We start from the raw sequence: 22,108 nt of genomic DNA on the forward strand, positions 1-22,108 counted from the left end.
TATTGCCACAATGTTTTCGATACAGTTATATACAGTAACACAGTGTAACACATATTTAACATCTTGCAAATAGTACAGCTTCCCATATACACTCATCTGCAGTTATAATGCAGATTACAGAAAAGTAACAGGCAAAACAAACTGTAATCCTTCTATTAAAAAAAAAAAAAAAAAAAAAAAAGTAGTTAAAAGAACAAGCAAATGCTTCTAAAAAGTATCAGAAACTGGCACCAGGAGATACATCCTCCTTATCTTGCTCCTCTGATGGCAAGATTTTTTTTCTTGTTAACTCTTCAGGAAACAACTCCAAGGCATGTTTGATTAGAACTAATGAATTAGAAGCTTCAGTGTTGTTTCACCAGGGAAGTTCAAGTTGTTAACTTTGTAGCCAAGTGTTCCCAGCTGCAGGAATGCATTAAAAACCTTGTTAAAAAGCAGAAGTAAATATTTACAACTATGTACACTATTACACTCTTTTTGAGGCTCATCAAGATGAAGAATCATTTTACTCCTAATGGAACCAACCACAGCCTAGAAGACAGGGTAAATTGGGATTAAATTGTTTCAGCTTGAATATTTGGTCCTTGTATGAAAATAGAAATAGTACCACAATGGTTTACTCAAAGTATTTGATCCTACACATTTGATTTAGGATCTCCCTAACAAGAGGAAAAAGCATAGTGTGATTCTTGAGTTCAGATTGTAAACGCCTAAACCTGAGAAGAATTCCACCTAGGAAAGTAAGAGCAACAGATCCTCTAATTAAGGGCTGTGTCAACCTTCTCAGAACTTAAAGAAACCACTATCAAGAGTGCTTTATATAAAGGCTCAGAACCCCACTACAAGCTCGCTAGCTATACTGAAAACAAAACCAGTCTGAACAAAGACAGTGAACATTAAAGGCTTCCTCCTCACCCCAGTCATCCCTTTACCATTAGTATTCAAACATGAATGTTTCAAACATAAAAGGTTCCAGTTGTACAGAGAAGGGAAATTAACTCCCGGCCTGATAAACACATGAACAACTCCGTAGTCCATCATCTCTGCATTATAATCCCATCTGCTCTAAAGATTAAAAGAGTTATGACAAAAAAATGTGATTTGTAATAAAATGTGATGTTATAAGACATCAATTATGTCTTCTTTATGAAGGCTTTCTTCCACTAAATTCAGAAGATGTGCCATGCATGTGATGTGTCCCGACACTACTGACTTGTAAGTTACCTTTATTAATACATTTGATTCTCAACACAAAGCCATCTAGAATTTTCTAAGGCTAAGGTACAAATGAAATATATTTAAAAATACTAGCTGAAATTATGAAGTATGGCAAATGAACAATAACAGTGCACAAAATGTGCATGCTATATAAAAACGGCTTATTTACAAGTGCAGAGTACCAATTTTGTTTTGAAAAATGCACTTTCCAAAGAAAATAAAGATGTTAAAAGCTGTAAGTGTGAAGCCCAGTCTCAAATAGAAGTCTCTGTAGGTGCTATTTGAGATATAGCCCTTAAAAAATATCCCAAGGCCAAGGCGGTCAGAAGAGAAAAATCCATAACCAACCGCTCTTTCAAGACTTGTTTCAAAGGAAGCTGCCTACAAGGAAAATAAAAAGGTCACTCGTGAAACAAATTTTGGCAGGGAACAGGTCAGGTGACAAAGAGACTTTTCTAATTAGACATTCAGTAACTACAGACAAGTGTACAACAATTTTAAGATGTGATCTTAATTCACAAGCTCATTTAAATACTGCATACTGCACAGGAAAAAATTATGAAAACAAAAAACCACTACTGGAATCCTCTTTAACCAAACTACATTTCTTGCCCAGGATGCTTTAATATTTTATACTGCAGCTATCACCCAAATAGTAGTAGCAGTGGAACCATTAGATACCGCTAATTTATTATAATTAAATTATTAATGACCACTAATGAGAGTCAGTATTTGCAACAGGAAAAAAAAATTAAACACTCGCTTTTGTCTGTAAAAATGAGAGTGCCGGTCCCTTGGCAACAATATTTTTTGTCTCCACAAACCATCTGGAATCTTCTCACTTCCTTCCGCAGATGAGGAGCACGCCAATGCACAGCAAAAATAATAAGCACTATGCAGTTTTCCTGAGAATAAATTTTCCCTCAAAATCAACAGCAGATATACACACATAGTATAGGAGAAAAAAAAAAAAAAAAAGTTGTCCTTTGTAAGACGGTACATAAAATTACAAAGACCCAAAGGAAATAAGACGCTATAATGGTAGAAATTAAGCTAACCATTGGAAAAAAAAAATGCTTCATCCTTAGCTTTTCTTAACGGAATGCACATAAAATAGCAGACACAAAGATAAACTAATTCACAATTCTATCAATGTCTGCACAAAAAAATGGAGTCTCTATAGATTGACACAAAAGCTTCTCCTCACCAAGCAGCACAATCCAGTTCCATCCTAAAGAAACAACAGCCAAGGTTTGTTTTTGGTTTTTAACGACAAGCCATGTATTTCTTCGCTTCTGCTTGAGAACAAAAACAATGCCCAATTGTCAGGTTTCTGCACATCAACAAGGCTGGAGCACAAACTGGAAGTCTAGAGTCAGCAGACACTTAAGCAGAAGCGTCTGCTAAACTGGCAAAAGAGAGCTGTAAACAGATTCTCCTCTGTCCTAAAAACAAGGATCAATGCAAGGGCCAAAGAACATCCAAATAATTATATATTGTATATTATATATTCAGTTATATATAATAACTGAATGCATCATGTAACTTTCATGGTTACTTATTTCTGCCATCACCGTGACATTGCACTGGTCCAATGTAAGTCATTTGATTAGTTCATCACGCAAACAAAGAGGCTACTTGTAGGTCACTGCCACCAGCTATATCTCAATGGTTAAATTCCTAAATGCCTGCGGTCACTGCATTAACTTTGCAACTCGTTTATAGCTTCTCCTCTAAAATAGTCACCGTCATTTATTTCTTTGGATACTTCACATCAGTTCTGACCACTTGGTTCAAATTTATTCAAATATAAAGTACTCAACTTATTTTGGCTTTGTACTGTTAAAAATGTTTATGGTGCATTACTTGTGACGATGTATAGTAGAAACCATTAGAGAAAAGTGTTCCTATATAGACTGTTCATGAAGATGTGTATGCTGACAATGGATCAGAAAGCAAGTTTCAAGAACTCTTGAATTTCCCACAGCCCAACATTTATTTCAGCCCTGTAATCTTATCAGTGGTATCTGCTTCTGGACATTTAAACAGCTACATGGAATGTTTTAAAACTTCATCTTGCTCTTACATCTGTGAAAGTCCATACCAACCAATGCCTTCAGAAAATATTTTGTTAGTTTTTTTACTATATGTATAATAATGAATACGTAACTATATATTATAGGTATAGCATAACAAAAAGTAAAAGCATTTACTACACAATTTTAATGGCAGAAGAAAATAATAAAAAGTTTGTTTTGCCTGTTACTTTTCTTTTTCCTGAAAAGAAAAGAGCATTAGCCTATTTTCCACATAATGAACTCCCACTAATTTCAGAGCAATTCCGAACAGCAAAAAATAAAAACTTACAAGCTAGACAGCTATTTTATTATGCTATTATTATCAGGTTTTCAGCCTTCAGCTCTCTTCCCTCACTGCAATGTAGCATGTATTTATAACAGAGTATTTGAAAATAATTTCTGATTGACTACTAGATTTAGGGTTCACAAAACCTAAGCTTAAGTCAGACAACACACTATCACAAAAACACAGCTTAGAGAAACAGCAAATAAAAAGCAACATGTTTTAAAGCAGGTTTTATAGGCGACGACACAGCCACTTCATTACAAACCAAACAAGGCCTTTGGAGCTTTTTAATACACTGAGATAACACAGAGCATCAATTTCCTATAGCCAAAGAGTGGCACTTAGCAAGACATCAAAAAAAAAAAAAAAAAAAAAAAAAAAGATGTTGAATTCTCTCCTCAGCTGAAACAGATTTCTGTACTTCCTCACACACACACAAAAAAAAAAGGCAGGTTTCTGAGTGGCCATGGACTTGATTTCTCCCTCTAAAGATCAGCATTTTGATCAGGCTTCCAGTAGTACTACATCACCACAAAAAGACTAATCACAGCACAACATAATTTGATGTGGAAACCAACTTGTGTAAGACTATATGACTTGTCTACTTAGCTGCTGTGGTTATTGAGGAACAAGCTTTTGATGGGTGATAAAGGTTTTTGGTTTAGTCTCATACAACTCACTAGGCCAGCAGTCTTCAATGCTTCCTGAACTTTGGCTACTCACGTTCCGCAAATAAAAACTTAAGAGTGAAAAAAAACAACTCATACATACATATTTAAATAAGAACCTATCACCATATCATATAATAATTCACTGCATTTCTTAAAAGCACCGAAGCTATTTTGACTGATGGAGCACAAAGGGTAATGTTTATTGCCCGAGCTGCCTATTGGGGAAGAATACAGAACTGCCTCTTCTAGAGACTCTAAGAACTGCCTTGTCAGGCAGGGCAACACTGAAATTGTTTGTGCTGCAAGAAGGCACGTGAGCTTGTGCAACAAACAAGCCAACTTCTAAGCATGTGGTTAATAACACACACCTATCCCTTCAACACAAAACACATGGATGTTGCCTGTTTCTCAAAGCAGGCAGTTATGAGTATTTCCGCAGTCTTTCTGAGGCTTCTGTAGATGCCTAACCCTAGCCTTGGACATCAACTGCTCTGTACCAAATACTAAGTAGCAGCAGTTTTTCCCTTCAAGCTAATAATTGCAAAGACAAGTAGTCCCACAAGAAAACCAGCCACTACTGATAGATGTCTTCTCCTGACTCCTTCACTTGTATACTCTTTTGGACAAGGAATACAAGGAACTGCTGAATTCAGAGGCATATCATCAGCAGTGTGAATAGAGTGTGAACATATATTCATAAGGCTCTCCACTGTCCACTAAGCTATTCTAATATGCAAGATATTAACGTGGATTGTGCACAATATTTGCTCTTATTCTTCATTAGTGACAGGCAATTTAAACCTCACACGGGCAAGCTGAATCATCTGTGCTGATGACACAATGTCTACCTACTTATCGATTACAGAAACAAATCAGGTTTGTCCATTAATATGCAACTTTGAGGGACATTATGTTTTTATGGCACCAGACCAGAGAGGTGCCATATGCCCTTTGGCTCCATTTTGCTATTATCTAACAAGCCTATTGCAGAACCAGTCCCTTTACAACATTACCTTTTGCCTCCTTTTAGATGAGTCTTTTCTTCAGTCACTTTGTTTTCCTTGCTTCCAGACATTAGCATGAACACACAAGTGAACTCAGAGTGCTGTGTTGTCAGCAGCTGCTATTGCTGCCTGATCAAAATATAAAAAAGCAAAAAATGGCTAACGAAGACACTGAGCAAGAGTAGCTGTGGCATCAGAAAGAATCTGAAGAAGGTTCAACAAGAATCTGCTGGTGGAAGGTGGTGACATACCTACAGAACACAGCGGGGGTTTGTTTTCTGGCTTTTCTCGCTTCCTCAGAAAACAGGAGAGAAGAAAACAAACAGAATCATACATATTGCAGGAAAGAGATCCCTCCTCCCCTGCTATGCTCTGGCTTCTTCACTACCTTTATTTTCAGACAGAGAAGGGGATAAATTGAAGAAAATAAACTCTGAGATGAGTAAGAACAGCCGCCAAGCAGCCATACAAAGAAGCTGCAGTCTGGTTCACCATATTAGAAGCTTTATGGGATAGAACTTGGCATCTTCTCAGATCAAAAAACAACAACAACAACAACAAATGGAAAAAAAAACTTTTTTGTTCTCCTACTAAAATGAGAAAAAGTTCTGTAAGACAGCAAAGAAAGGAAGATGGGAAGAGGAAGTCTGAGGTCTAGAAAAAACAGCTCTGAGCTTTTAATGGTAAGTCATGTCGACAGCTCATAATTTGGGAGTCTTTACCAATGTCTTCTGAAAGTATTTTCTTTAGCTTCTTTGATGAAACAGAGACAGGACAGAATCGCCCTAAAATCAGCCCTAAGCAGCAGTAACATCCCAAAATTTGCAGCTAGGGGTATTTCTGTGAACAGATGGTTCCTGATCTTCTAGAATTCAGCAAACACCATTCCTCCTTTGATAAGCTGGGGCAATAATGTTCAAGGAACATATCTGACTATTTTTAATCTATATTTGCCTTTATGGTATTTGCAATGTGCATAATAAAAACTGCATTGCTAGTAATATGTCCACTTGATTCTGTTTGCTTGCTTGAATTTTGGAAACAATCTTTCATCTTCTTCACATCAGTTTTACCCCACTTTTACATTTTGATATGAAATTAGAATTTAGCGTGTTGTGAGCTGTTAACCACTGGGTCCATGGCTGACAGAGCAGAACAGCAGCTGCAACAGAGCCCTTAGCAGCAGCCTGGGAGACAGAATACAGAAAGCTTGGAAGCAAAGCACCTACTAAACTCTAAAAGCTTGCTTCTTCACCTAGCAAGCAAAAGGGAAGACCCACAGCAAAAATAACCAAAGAATCCAGAACTGTTATGCAGTCTGAAGGAAAAGAAAAAAAGAGAGCAAAATACTTATGTTTGAAGCACAGTTTCTGATTAGGAGAAGAAAGAAAGATCTCTTCAATTTCCAGGCTTGCCACACAACAGGGAAAGCATGGTAACAGCTTATTTGCAGCTGTGGAGGCAAAACAAATCTGACTAGGACTCTGGGGTTTGGCCAGTTTCTCCCTGCTGGTTACTGACTGCTTTCCAAAGAAATGAACAGGATAAGAAGTCAGTGGAAAAGATCCTTTGCTGTTCCTTATTAAAAAGAAAAAAAGAAAGAGAGACAACATGAAAGGCGGGGGAAGAAGTTTTCCAACTCATTGTTTCTAAGTAGTCTTGGACCATTTTGCACAATGTCCTGAATACAGGGAGTAGAAATATCCACATAGGCATAACGTTACAAAACTTTCTCTCCTGTGACACACCCAACTGTGGTAATGCAATCCCCGAACTGCAAAAAGACAAGTATCAAACAGTAGTTGAGAAGTAACCTCGCTTGCGATCGCAGTATTCCAAACTGCTACCAGACTTCCCCTACTTCTGGTGCACACGCTCCAAGAACAAATAGGGGGAAAGCAAAAGAACTCTTCTTCTGTTCCAACTTAAGCTAGATTTTACATTTCAAATACGTGTACATGGAAAAGATATCAGATAGTAGAGACTTTTTACTGCCTGTGCTAGCACAGGCATATTCCACGGCTGAAAGTTGGATGTTAGACAAAACAAGCCTTGAAATAAGATGTGGTTTAGCTTCCTAACTGCAGGAATAATTAAACATTGGCAGAGCTACCCAGAAGAGGTGACGGACACACCATGATCTAAGCTTAAGATAAGATCAATTTCTAAGAGAGATTTTTAAATTTCTCTCTCAGGAAAGTTCCATGGCCTGGGCATGTGGAGAAATCACACTTGATTGCCACAATAACCCATGAGGCTTTGGGACCTATAAAACTACAAAGTTGCAAAGCTGTGGCGATAAAGGAATACTTCTGCTACTCTCAAAAGGGTTGTAGTGTTACAGTTCCAAATGACTGTAACAGTTAAAAGACTTGACCTTGTTCAGAGGTCAAGAAACACTTTCCCTCCAATGCAGAAGTGACAAAATGTGTTGTCTGGGGAACACGCAAGGTCTCAGTTTCTTCGGTCGCATCAAAATTTACAGCTGGAGATAGTCTACTGCACGGACTGCCCTATACAAAGGAGTCTCAGAACATGAAGCTAACCAGGAGTAAGAAGGTTTTTCATCTTTCTCTATTAAGTATGTAGCTTGCCTGCTGGCATCAACTGAACTTCTGCCATACAACGAATGCAGACACAGCAGAGGAGCCTCAAGCTTTAGCAAAATTTCTGTCTGACTCCTGGTCAGCAGCAGCCGACTTAAACTGCATCCAAGACCAAGGGTCCATCTAACACAGAAGGCTCTCTCTACAACTTGCAGTCCCTCTATCAGCCCTTTGAATTATTTGTTCCAATTTTGCTACTGTATTCCTCTTCATCTCTTTATTATCCTACCAGGCCACATCAAGTCATGGAATCTACTCATAAATCTGGCCACGGTCATCCAGAGTACTAGAAGGAAGCTCGACAGAAGTGAGGGTGGAGCACTGACAAGCATGGGATCTGCTTCTGTTCCCATATCCCCCCATATCTCCAAGCCAAGCACCTGCCATCTCCCTGGATACATTTAGACAGCAGCGCACACTCTTCGTGGATACTCAGTACCCAGCATCCTTTATCTTATTCTTCCAGTGCTCAACCTCTATCCTTCTACACTCTCCACAATAGTTCAGCTTTCCTCACATCTGTTTATCCTCCCCCTGCTTTCAGAGGAAGATAGGATTTAGTTTTGTTAGGGACAGGCCAATGCCCACTCCTCATGGAAATAAAACATACAAATAGCAATAGTCATTCCCAAGTAAAAGTCAAGTAAAAGGAGGCATCGTGTGCTTGCTCTGTTCTAAAGTTCTCCCAGAGGCTGGTTAATTTCAGCTCAGTTTTCCTCAGTAGGATGCAGGCTCCCTATTCAGTGATCTTCACTACACCCCTCCTCCAGTGCTTGAACTCTGAATGCTTTTTGCATCCATAATTTCCATTGGCAAACAAAAAATCATATGCCTATTAGTGCTTGCATGAAGATCCACCTTTTTTGTTGTTGGTGGTTTTTTTTGTTTGTTTGTTTGTTTTTAAACTCTGACTAGCTTAATACTACTGGAAGCAGTCAGCTGCTGCATGCTACCTACCCTCTGTGTACCAACCATGATCTTGTACACCTTCATCGTAAGCCCCTCAAGTCCTATCTTCTAGGCACCAAAGACTCCTTTATGAGAACTTTGACTTCTACCTGAAGTAGAAAACAACAACAAAAGCAACACTGACAAACACTGACTATAGTTCACAGAGGATCTTTGACAATAAATATCACGGTGTCTCAAAGTAATTACGTAAGCATCATATAGAAACAATTTAATGCTTGAAATATGCCTCTGGATGGGGCGACTGTCATCATTTTTAAAAACAGTAACTTCAACTTTCTATTTTTCTCCTTCAATGTAGTCAGTAAACATATGATGAGTAAGCTGAGACAGCCCACTTGCATTTCTAGAGTCTTTGACAAAATGCTTTCACTCAATGAAACAAAACTGTCATTGGATAGGAAGGGCAATTCAACTACGAATTGACTGATTAACAGATAAAAAATAAGAGGTTGGAACAACTAACCTTCTTCATAAAAAAGGATCGCCAGTGGAACTCCACAAGGATCTGTTCCAAGTTCAACACCTTCAGTATTTTAAAGCAAGATCTAGCAAAGAAGCGTAACATTTACATGACAAAGTTTGCTGATAATGCTTAGTTATTCAAGGTTGCAAAAGTGACAGCCAAAGATCTGAAGATGCCCTTAATGATAGTGTTCAAGTAGGTTGTAAAATAGCAGGTAAGACTGAGCGTAGATAAATACAGATAAGCAAATAAAAAAAAAATGCACTAAATTTATGTACACAATGAGAAACTCTGAACCAGCTATTACCACTTAAAGGAGTGTTTGTGGAGTTATAGTAATTCCCCGAAAGTGCCTACTCAATAGTCAAAGATTGTCAAAAAAGAGAGAAAAAAAAAAAAAGGACAGACAGAAGATTAAAGAATAAAATCCAACAAACTATATGAAAGTACAGGCTGTCATATGCTGAAATACTGTATCAGTCCTGGTTATTGTTCCCCAGCCCTGCTCCTCTGATCTCCGCATCACTGTCTCCACAAAGGAACAGACCTGCAAAAGATGCAGAGTACTCAGGACAATGACAAGGACAGAGTCACCTCTTTCTAGAACTCCTCTGGAAACAAGGGACTAGTAAATAAGAGTTATCAAGCCATAAGCCACACAGAAGAACATGGATTATTTTTTTTTCACTGCCTCTTCCAACACAAGAGCTAAACAAGGGATGAAACAAACAGGTAGAAAGTCAGAAAACAAACAAGAAGAGGATGGTTTTTCCCCACACAAGTTGTGCCTAAGCCATATAACACTCGGCCACCAGATGCTGTGGATGCTACAAGTATACATGGCTTCAACTACTGATTGGACAAATTCATAGAAGAAGAAACCCACTGGGGGCACTAAAAACAAATATCACCTCCAGTTCCGGAAATCTGAGAGCCACAAATTACTGGAGGCTGGGAAAGGTATTTCCTCAACATACGCTATACTCTTCACTAAGCATCTGCTTTTGGCAGCTCAGAAAGGCAGGTTACTGGGCTAGCAGGATCGGTAATGTGACCAAGTACGGTCATTTTAATGTTCTTATGTAACACATAAAAAAAGTGAAAATATTAATCGTATGTACATGTCAGATCTATAAGCACAGCACATTAAAGGATCAGATTTTCAAAGGCCCAAAGGTCAGTATGGCGATTAACTACCATGGTCACAGTCTGATAAGTACTTTTTCCAACACTAGAGTAGCTTAGTCTTCCCCAACCACAAACTTGTGAAACTGTATGGCAAACAAAGTGTGAAATCTGAATTTAATCCCCAGCCGTTCCCTGCAGCTGTGCACACTGTTGCATTGGTCCTGGCTCCAGACAAGGGCTGCTTAAAACAGAAGCGGCCCCCAAAGGAAAGATTTGTCAAGCTGCAAGTTGCATCAGTGGAAAGAGTATCGAGCTTTCTTTTGCATCTCCAAAGGCCCTTTCCACCACCCTCTGCACAAGCAGCTCCTGACCTTTAAAGAAATACCGAGTTATTGAGATTAAAGACAGATTCTGTGAGAGGGATCATTTGCCGTGTTTATTGAAGTTGCCCAACACATCTACTTATTTCCAGTTGTTTACTGCATTTACAAAACTTCTACCACTTCAAATGGAAGACCAAAGGGATAGGGGCTGAGACGTTCTCCTTCAAAGTTTGGGGGTTTCTTTCACAGACCTTCAAGTAGAAGGTTTCCAAGTTTTAGCTGCTAATCTCCTCAAAGGCTGCATCCCACCAAATACTTGCCAGCACAGAGATCTTGTTCCTACAAGTCATATCAGTATGAAGGTTTACTCAGAGTACCTGAGATAAAAGCACACTGCCAGCATCTCCCATTTAAAAGTCTTGTGAATTTCAAATATTGGCGTTTCTGAATTTGTAGCCTTTCCTGTTTTGCAATAATAATGCTGTTCTGATGAAGCTCCTTGAGGTCAATACAACATGATACAGTACACAGCACATTCTGTATCCATAACTTATAACAAGTTTGGTTCACAAGTACCAAGAATAGAAGCAATTTCCTCCAATTTCCATGTCAATACATGGTACACACTGTGTCATAACAGTACAGCAAGCACCTTGCTGGTGCCTGCAAGAGTTCTACCAGCCACTATTTTAATGGGCAGTTTGGAACAGAAACAGTCATCTCTTCTGTTTTTAAGACTTTTTTGGCCTGAATAAGCACATTAGCGTTCTTCAATTGTTTCAGAAAGTGATCAAAAGCAGCAGCACCTTTGCCCCCTGGTTTTATAAGGTACTAGTGAATAAAATTAAGGGGGGGTGGGGGGGGGTGGGGAAATCACTGCACTAGAGGTCCCTTCTTCCAGATCCCAGTCCAAGAAGTCTATATTCAAGACACTCACCAGTCAAAACCAAAATGCCAGTCCACTACCACTGAAGGCAGTGTCTGGTTTCCAAGAATCCCAACAGCATTTTTTCTTCCGGAAGGTTAGGACAGGTTCTGAGCTTGGCAAGACTGCACACACCCCGGGGCTTCTAGAGCAGCCTGCCATTTGCATACCTCTCCCAGCTAGTAGATCCCTGATAATCAGTTATATCCAGTGGAAGACTCACAGTTTAACAACTAAAAAAAATAAATTTTTCCAATGAAACTAAGCAAGTATTCATGGTTCTGACTCAGAAGTCAACAATGGTCGTTTCTGTTCTGAAATACAGTTTCTCCGAGTATCTAAATGAAAACACCTTTCCCACCCTTCCCAATTTAAATACAGCCAAGTACAACTTTCAGATAGCTAGCAGTGGGAGCACCCATAGCTAGCATCGACAAATGGCCTCTGTAACTCAGAGACCAGTAAGTTAGGAAAGTTGTCCTACACAACGGCTACTAATATATAATCTTCCCAAGTCTTTGCAGTAATTCCAAATGAACCAATGGCAGTTAGTATTATTTCCAGCACTTATGTTTATAGTGCTGTACAGACATGAAGTCACCTTCATGCTCATAATGCAGCTCTTCTGGAATAAGCCAAGAAATTGTTTTAAAAAGCTACAGAATAAACCTGGGCATCTGCAATAACGATGCAAATTTAAGACACCTTTTTGACAGGAAATGTCAAAGAACAGTTCTTCTCTTCGCTCCTAAAAATGGCAAAACAAAGCAATGAATTACTGCATCTTGGGAACCCTTATACTTGTGATACTTCCCTCTCAAAAAAAAAAAAAAAAAAAAAAGCATCAGTTGTCACCTGCATTTTTAAACTGCTAAGTCTCACCTCACATTTTTCTTTCATGTAAAACTAGGAATATCAAAATGTATCCAAAACAAAGCTTAAAATCTGTTGGGTCTCTCATCCCTGCAATCTAAGTAGCAATCAGGAGATCCTTTTCCGCAGGGGTGAAAGACATGAGTGTATGCACTGAACAGAAATGCTCTTTTTAATGAACCTATGTATTCTTAATAGCTACCAAATTTAGACTTCCCAAATAAATCACTTCTTGCGTTAAGAACGAAGACAAAAACGCTGAAATACGCATCACAAATAGTGTTACGATGAGGAGCGACCTGCGGGAGGTTCCCAGGCAGGATTCTGCACTCGGCAGCAGCCAGCACATAGCACCAGCTAGATGTCACCGCATCCTCCCTCCCTCCACCGGCACGCAGGCAGGACTCCGGCCACGGGAAGCCTGGGGGCAGCCCCCCACCACTTCCTCCGCCTGCCTGACAGCCCCCAGCCAGCCGGCGAGCGCCAGCTTCACCCTTTTTCCCCTTAAAGGGCTGAGGAAACGCGCTCCACGTGGGGAGATGCCGGCAGGACGGCGAGCTCAGCCTCCCCTCAGCCCTCAGCACCTCGCCCCCCGGCCTCACCTCATAGCCCCCCCATGTCCCCCAGCCCCCCCCCCGTTGCCATGCCAACGCCCCCCCCCGCCGTTACCCTCTCCGGCGCCCCCGCGGCCTCCGGCTCCTTCCTGCCGCCCCCCAGCAGGGTGGCTCTGCGCTCCGCCGCGCTGGCGGCCACCGCCCGGCCGCCTTCCCTCCGCGGCGGCGGCTGAGGAGGAGGAGGAGGAGGAGGCGCCGCCGCTTTGTCCCCCCGGGAGCGGCCCTTCCTCATCGCGGCGGCGGCGGCGCCTTCTCCTCAGCGGCGGCCGCGGCGCGGCTCGGGCCCCATGGAGAGTCACGGAGAGCCGGGGCGGCGCCGCCGCCACCGCCGCCACCACCGCCGCCGCCACCACCTGCGTGCGGGGCGGAGGGACATGCCCGGCCCCCGGCCGCCTGTCACGGAGCGCGGGCGCAGCGGCTGCCGCGGCGCCGCCTCCCCCCCTCCCCCGGCGGCCGCCTCCTTCTCCTCCTCCTCCTCCTCCTCCTTCTCCTCACAGCCCGCCCGCCGCCGCCTCCTATCGCGAGAGCAGCCGCCTCAGAGCGGGAACAGGCGCGAGATCTGGGGAAGGGCGGGAAAGGGGTGAGCGCGAGACCGCGCCACAAGGTGCGAGGCGGGAAAGGCGCGCGGGAAGCTGAGGGGAGCTCCCTCAGGGGCGCTGCGCTGGGGCTGGTGCCTGGGGCAATAAAGACATTTAGAGTCACAGAATCATCAAAGTTGGAAAAGATCTCCAAGATATCTGGTCCAACCATCCCCCTACTGTCACCCATGTCCCTAAACGCCACATACAACCTCTCCTTAAACACCCCTAGGGACAGTGATGCCGCCACCTCCTATTTACTCATAGGCAACACCATCTCCATCAAGACCTTCCATGCATTTTTTAGTTGGAATGAGATCCCATCAAGGAGCAGATGAAGGTGTAATTCACCGTCTCCTCAGTAGAGGAAGGCAAACCTACAGATTCATTACCTCAAGGAGTAATCAGAGCATGTATCATCATCTTGTGTTTCATCTCGGTAATTCACGCCCTTTCTGCATTTTTGCCTTTGCAAATTATTTCCCGAGGGTGTAAGTTACGAGTTTCTGCATCCATTTTTCACAAAATAGCTTCAGAGTTGCCTTCTTCCTGACTACGTAATAAGAGAGAAACTTTGCTACTGCTGCAGGAAAAAAAAATAATAATAATCTGTTTCCCAAGATGAAAAAGTTCATACATCCTTCAAGCAGAAAGGCTGATTTTATAAATTATTTATTCATTTTGTACAAACAAAGACAACAAAACTACCCTTTTAAATGATTTATTGATGTACATGAGTGGGAGCATTTTAAAGTAAGTATTAAGAAAATTTAAATTCTTGCTGAAAACCATTTGAGGATGCTGGATTAGTCACAGAGATCTTTTTCGATTATAATTGTATATGAGGGAGATGGACAACCATGTGGAATTTCCCAGCTGGGAATCCTGCCCTAAGTAAATGTAAATAATGCAAATTTATGGAATCCTGGCATCCGCGATAATGTCAGTCTATTAGGATGGCACCGTGCCTTGTCATAATTTGGCTGGATCTTTTCCCTGTTGCAACATAGATGCCAATTAGTTATGTGTTGGTTGTGGCCTGTGGGCCACCTTGCACTGGCTCACACCTGTTCTCTTCATGTGCCAAAAAAAGAATTCAGAGGAAGAAAAGTCGCAATGAGAATTTGAATAACGCAACCTGCCTTTGAAACGTCTTAAAAGCAAATCTTCACTTGTGACTTTTAGATAGAATTATAAATAATTGCCTTCTGGTCCAGTATTTTTCTCAAAACAATTTTAAAATATTTTTTATCATCCTGGATCAAAAAGCCACTTGGGGTTTGATAGGACGTCTTGCTTGTAAAAGATTTGTGTTCAGTTTGCTTCGGGATTATTTACTTCTCAGTTTAATCCCTGTTTAGTATGTTGGACTCAAGATGTCTTTTCAATATTTTTGAAACAAAAGAACTGAGGTTTCATGTTGAATGTGTAGGAAAAATACTCATTGTACTGATTTTCTCGTATTTTTTCAATTTAAGCTCTTCGCTGAATATGGCCTGAATCTGCAGACCAAGCTGATTGACCTGATGTTTCTTTTCCATATGAGCTTTGTCTGAACTCTCTTCTTCCAACTTTGAGTAAAACTTTGAGGCTTAGCAGGGAAAAAGGGTAAGGATGAATGAGGCAGAGCATGGTGCATACAGTTTTCATCTCCAGAGATACTCCACCACATACAAAAAAAATAGAAGAGTAATTAATGAAAGCTTGTAAAGGAGCTGATTCTTCACATTATCCAGACTGTCTAACATAAAGCAAAATCAGGGGACCACAGGGAGCCAGCATGGCTTACTTGCAGATACTCACCTAATTTATTCTGTTCCTCTCTGCATTTCCAGATTCTTCCTTGCCCTGGCTTCCACCTTTCTTTTCAACCATACAAAGAATGTCTGAGCAGAATTTTCCAATTCGGAAGGTAGCTGGAACAGTGCTATCCATGAAGAATTCCCTCATGTTCTCCCCTTGCTGGTTTAAAGAGACTTTGGTATGACAGAACACAAAATCTAGTCCAGCTTATTTCCTAATATTTTCGGAAAGGACAGAATTCTATCTGGAGCAATTTTATGACTGCTGAGCACACTGCTCCAGTAATAATTCCTGGAGCTGGAGTAGAAATACACAGTTTGAAGCTGCAAGGTTAAAACCTCTTTATTCCAAACAGAATAGAAAATGCAAAATAGTAGTGTTATTAGGGTGCTGCTGAGCAAGAGAATTTCCTCTGCAAAATGAAATACTTCACCCGATCATTTGGGTTCCTATTAAAGTGAATTCCAATGTTTAGCAAAACCAGTGCAGCACAACAGCCAGCTGATCACCTAATTTCACTGTTTCCAAGGCAGAACTGCACCACTAATGCCACCAAACGAGTATATTGCTATGGCTTGTCATTTGTCATTTTCCTCACGCAATATCCATAATCTTCACTCTCAGTATTTCTGCTCTGTGTGAGAAGGAGGAAATGGCTTTAGCTGTTCTGCATGTTAAGCTGTCACGCACCTTCTGTTAGTGACCCAGTTCTAATGGTATTCACAGTGAAGTTTTGGTCTTTACGCTGGAATACTAATGTTAGGCAATTGGCAATATGCTGCCAGCCCTGAAGACAGCACAGTACTGTGGGATATGTTGTACTATACCTGCCTAGAATGTCTGTAATGACAAGTAATTATGCAGGCTGCATGTCGTCAACATGACTCCTGGCTATTTCCTTAACTTCACCTCTGTGACAACATTCTTTTTTTGAGATTCACTAGAAAAACAGCATGATACAACTACATACCAGTTGTGAGCAAACCAAAACAATAAAGATAAAAAAATGTAGTTATGTAGACCGCAGGAAGAGTAAGAGTTGCTAGGAAAAGGTTTGACTAAGGCTAATCAGTATTTATAGAACGATGCCCCACTTGGTTCAGCAAAAAGCAAGACGCCAACCCCAGCTCTGCCAGGCTAGCCAAGCTCTGCATGCTGCCTGCACAGCTGAGAACTGCAGCCAGAGTACAGCTCCCCACCACCAACCCCAAACTCCATGAAAATGGTGAAAAATATAGGATTTTCCAAAATAATGCAGGAGAATTTTTAAGTATAGGACTTTGACACACTGTAGTCAAAATTTATTCATGATGTCGATCTAGTGAGGTCTGCTATTTGAGAAGTTCTGCGTTAGACATTTGTGTAATTAATAATTCTCATAATTACATACAGACTGTTTTTACAGGAAAGATATAAACACTCATGTTTTAAGGCAGACACTAATCACTGAAGTAAGGAAGAGTTGGAAGGAATTTCTTACAGGCAGGTTATTCCATAAGATTATATAATATATATTCTGTGTCTTTACTGGAAACTAATACTATTATTCTGCCCCTGAGACTGACTAATACAGTAAACCAACTGACAACCTGGTCCAGGATGGCAATTGCTGGATCTATATATAGCAGAAGTCGGGTCATAACACAATATTATTTCCTTTACAATTGTTATTTTCCTTCTTTATATACTGTGAAGGACATTTATCCTTGTTTACAGTGATGCAGTATGTCATAGTGACAGCTTTGCACTGCTGTAGCCATGTTCTAGATATCATTTACATCTGGTAAGGAGGTAGAAGATGCAAATACACAAAACCTGTGAGGTTTAGGGAGAGCTCAGTGCAGTAGCTAAGTTAACAGCACTTCTTAGCAACAAAAACTCAGCAAAAACATCATAGCTTTAAGGAGACAGATAGAGTCCAGCAAATACGCTGCCTTTGCAGTCAGCTTGGACTTGATTGCACAGCAATTGCCACAGTGGAGCTGTTACCCCTAGGGCTAACAGAGTACAAATTCCATATGTGTATAAATATGTATATTTGGGCGTATTTCTAGAAGGTCCAGAAAAGGAAACACGTGGGAACAGAGATGCTGGCCAGCAGGAGTAGCATCAGATCCTATCTGTTGTCACCTTCTCTTTAGGCACCCAAACAGAGATGACTTTTAAGGAGGGCTGGCGAGGATGACACAAGGTGATACGGCTGTTAATGGAAATGCCACCCAAATATGAGGTGACAGGTACAAGACAGCAAGCCACTGAAATCCAACAAGTGGAGAATGGTGCTGCAACACTTCCAGGGACTTAACCTGTCTGTATTGAAAGAGAGAGAAAGGTTGTAGAGAAACTACAAAGGGATTGGAAATGAAAGAAGTTTTTGACTGATAGAGAGGAGCCATTTGAGAGATGCAGAGAGAGAGGTGACAATGTAAAGAAACAAACTTTGAAAAAAATACCTTTTCTAGGAGTGCTGTGGTTAATTTTCTAACCAGAGATTCACCATGAGGCAATGAATGAGCAAAGCTTTCTAGAACTAATAAGGCATGCATGGGAGTCATTCCTCACAGAAGTCAGCAGAGACACTACAATGACCTCAACTGTGTCCTACTTAAAACTCATCCCTGCACTGATGCTAACAGGAAAAGCTCAGCAATGATTAATCTGGTGGTTTCCTGCCATCGCCTTTAATATGCTGACCAGTATGAGCTCACTGTTACCTTGTGTTTGCATTGTTTTCTTTATAGACCTTGTGTTTGCATTGTTTTCTTTATAGACCTGTCAGCTCTAAATTTTGATTACAAGGTGTTCAATGTACCAATGAAGAAAAAACAGAACACTCACACAATGGGGCTCGGAGGCTGGTGGTTCTGACTTAAAGTACTGCCAGTCCTACCCTCCACTGTTTGTCTCTCTCGTTGTGATATACCGCCCTTGTGTTCCACACAGCAACACAACTGTTTCTACAGCTGTGCTATAAACCGGACTGGGAAATTGATTTGGCTAGAAACACTGGAGGCGGGGAATTGCTGGATTTCTTTTTTTTTTTTTTCTGGATCAGTTCCCCCATCTGCTTGGGAGTACAACCCTATCCGGGTTGTGCCAGCACAGTGAAGGGAATGGGGCAGCACAGGGTGAAGGCACAAAAGGGGGCTGTGGGACATGGCCATCCACCACCCAGTATTGGCACCAAATATTTCCAAACACTACGTCACAACTTCACTCAGGGACATCTATTATTACCTCTTTACACTCGTAATTACAAACACTTATAATTAAGTGTAAATTTAAAAAATAGTATTCATACTCTTCTGCAAAGAAATACATCATAAGTAATTGCAGACAATTCAATCAAATAGGAACAGTCTAAACTAGGGACAAGATTGCAATTGGTCAATTCTGGAGTATAGGTCAAGCTGAAGCCACATTTTCTTTGTCACTTGTGAAAGCCCACAGCACAGCACAGCCAGTCAGTAGCTATCCTAACCAGAGCCTATTCTTTTTAAAAAGAAAAAAAAAAAAAAGGAAAAGAAAAAAAAAGCAATAATTGCTAGTGGTTCAAGGAACCTCACAGTAACAGACTAGCAGAACATGAAAGGCAAATGAAAGACTAGGGCAAGAGAAGAGCATTCAGTAATGCTTTCAAGAGGTTCTCTCAGCTCAGCAATATGGTAAAATAAGAAGGTTTTTGCCCCCTTTAATTTTGAAAAAAAACGAACATGGGGCTTAAAGTAACATTTTTGTAATGATAATTTTGTTGTTTGGGTTGTGATTGGTTTTTAAGTCTACTACTCATTAAAATCTCTATTTTTTTTGCCCTTTTTTTTCCCCCACTGACTCATTCTCTTGGTTACATAAAATTATTGGTGCGTTTGTCATTTCTGTGCTCTTTTGGAGAACTAGCACAACAGCATTTGTGTACTCAAAATAAAACAAAGCAAGTAAGCCTTACTTCATACCATAATATAATTCTTACACAGGCAAAATAAAAGGAGAAATACTGGCCCCACTGAAGTGAAGAAAAACAAGATGCACCTTGAATTCAGCAGCGTTAAGATTTGACCTCAGCTTTTTGTTTCAAGTCAGGAGTGCCAGACTGAGTCCATCTGGAGTGTCTCCTTTGGCATTCAGCTTGACTTGTGACATGATGCGTTCAGCAGAGACTTGTGAATATGAACCCACGGTTCTGAAGCCTAACAAAATAAAAGTCAATAATGTACACTTAACTGGTCAGCAAACAATATGCCACTTATTGCAACTTTAAATGCAGTTCTGCAAAGGAGCTTCAGGAATGACATTAAATTAGATAACAGCCTGTGTTCCTCATTACATTTCTTGTCACAGTTAATGAGAAAAACACTTCCATCTTCTGAGTGTGCAGGCTCATACTGAGATATGAGGAGCAAGCAGATTCATTTCATTAACACCCACTGCAATCTATAATAAATTTGTAACGGGCCAAATACTCTCATTTATGCTCCTGAAACTTCATCTCACTCCAGTCACAGTGTTGTTGCACTTTCAGGATGCCAAAGAGGGAAACAGATCTGGCAATTGTCACAGGATGGATGTGCAAACAATTTTCCCCTTAACCACATAAACTTTGCAGAGTTAACAAGAATATAAAACCGTAAAAGCTTACTTCAGTCATTAAAGAGATCTGACTCACAAAAAAGGAATCGCTCTGTTGAGTTAGGAGATGTCAGTTGACATAGTTACTAAATTGATAGCCAGAAGCTGGAAAGTTAGCAGCTAGCTAGAGTTGCTTTATTTCTTATACTTTTTTAACCTAACGGCCCACGAGGCTCTTGCCAGAAGAAATTTACTCAGGTAGATGGCTCCTGAGCCCTTGCTTAGCAGTGTTGTGATTTTGGAATAGATACATACTTCTACTAGAGTCACAGGCCATTATCAACCAGATCATCAGTTGATAATGTCATAATAATTTAATGTAGTGATGCCAGGATTACTGTCTGTGGCGATATCTTGCATGCTTTAACTCTATATAGAAACTTTGAAAAGATTAATAGAAGTTCACAGGGCAATAATATTAACATTAAAATTAAATGGTAATAGAAATAACTCATTCAAGTGTGGAAGGTGTAAGAAATTTCCTTTAACAAATTTCTTGGTATAATACATCACACAAAACTACCCAGGGAGTACTTTAAGAAAAAAGAATCAAGATTCATTTCTCAGGTGATGGAGATGTATAGCTGAGATCTCTAAAAGCTCCTGAGCCTGAGCCTGCTTACATGGATTGCTAACCAAAGCCAAGTCTGAGAAATCACAAACATATGACAATTTTCCTTCCTGCTGCTAGAAACTCTGCCTAATCTCCCAGCAAGTGGTCCCATTTGGCTCATATTCCAAGCCTGAAAAAGATCCCAGTTTCCTATAGCTTTATATAATTTGTATGTCAATTCTGTAAACAGAGGCATTACAAGAAACCTCTGGCATGCTAACACCTTTACAAGTGTGCATGCATTTCAGGCAAACCAAGAAGAAAGGCACAATACATGCACTATTTCTGTGCCTTTTAGCAGGCTGGTGAGCCCATCCACTCATCCCAGCATTTAAAGTGAAAGCTTATATTGCACAGCAGCCCTCAGTTTGTACGAAGACACAGAACAAAGTACCAAGAAGTATGCACAAGTCCTTTACGTTACAAATCAGCAAGGAGCTCCTTTAGTTTCAGCCAACACAAGGTCAAGCCACTTGAGGTGAGGGCATAGGTAATAAGGTAGCAGATTTACTTCAGTTTCTTCTATACTTACTTTATGCCTCTTTAAACTTTTCTTAAGCGAATTCATTCTTTAAACTTGTTAATTAATGTTAAATAAACTTTTTAATTAAATTCATTCCAGGGAAAAAAAAAAATCAGCTGATCTGAAAATAGCTTTTTTAAGCCAGCAGCACTTTTGCCTCAAGGCTAGAGCCAGAATAGGAATCAATGCTTATAGTTTAATAGAGATTGGTTTATTATCATGCTCAGCAAGTTTGCTCAATGAATACCACACTTCCACTCTGCCAAAGTTTGCTTTTTTCAAGCAAAAAAGGTTTGTAAATACTGACCCCAGAGCATTACCTGACAAACCACTGTTGTGTTTTAAACACAGAAACAAGAGATGCTATTTTCCTTATGTATCTAAATAATTGCAGGGTAGTCAGTGGTGTTGCTTGTTAGAGAACTCAGTGAGATTTGATCCATCAAAGTAAGTACAACTGTTTGTAATCACCGTGTCTACCTCCTGTGATGGTTTATGTCCAGATGCAGAATCCTCCCTGCAGAAAGCACACCTCACAGTGACATCTGGTCAGGGATCACTGTCAACGGGGCAAGCGACAGTTTCTTCCAGTGCTTGTGACACCACCTGGAAGGTTACATATAAGGCAGGTAGAGCAAGTGGAGCAAAGAGCAGCAGGTTAAAAACAGAATCTTTTGAACAAAGAGCAAAGACCTGGGAGTCAGGAGATACAGGTTCTCTTCCAGGGGCTGCAGTAAAATTACTGTGTAACCCAAAGCAAGCTGCCATATCTATAGTCAAAATTAAGCCAGTCAGGCTGAATTA

At 40.6% G+C, this 22,108-nt stretch overlaps 1 protein-coding gene and 1 long non-coding RNA gene across 11 annotated transcripts in view; both read right to left on the bottom strand.

Annotated features, from left to right (window-relative positions):
* The window catches only part of MAST2 (microtubule associated serine/threonine kinase 2), a 190,144-nt gene extending 176,499 nt beyond the window's left edge, over window positions 1-13,645 (bottom strand). For 4 of the 7 annotated variants that reach the window (XM_068690812.1, XM_068690810.1, XM_068690809.1 and 1 more), the window contains exon 1: window positions 13,217-13,645. In XM_068690812.1, coding sequence (XP_068546913.1) covers window positions 13,217-13,393 — 177 coding nt within the window. In that variant the 5' untranslated portion in view covers window positions 13,394-13,645. The remainder of the gene's footprint in view (window positions 1-13,216) is intronic. The other 3 variants (XM_068690815.1, XM_068690813.1, XM_068690808.1) reach the window with 2 other exon arrangements.
* A 799-nt stretch (window positions 13,646-14,444) lies between these two features.
* LOC137860642 (uncharacterized) overlaps window positions 14,445-22,108 on the bottom strand; it is a 31,128-nt gene continuing 23,464 nt past the window's right edge. For all 4 annotated transcript variants that reach the window (XR_011099118.1, XR_011099117.1, XR_011099116.1 and 1 more), the window contains 2 exons: window positions 21,785-21,910; window positions 14,445-19,729 (listed from right to left, as the gene is read on the bottom strand). This is a non-coding gene — a long non-coding RNA (uncharacterized lncRNA). The remainder of the gene's footprint in view (window positions 19,730-21,784; window positions 21,911-22,108) is intronic.

This window comes from Anas acuta, chromosome 8 (genome assembly GCF_963932015.1).
Source record: "Anas acuta chromosome 8, bAnaAcu1.1, whole genome shotgun sequence".
Taxonomy (NCBI): domain Eukaryota; kingdom Metazoa; phylum Chordata; class Aves; order Anseriformes; family Anatidae; genus Anas; species Anas acuta.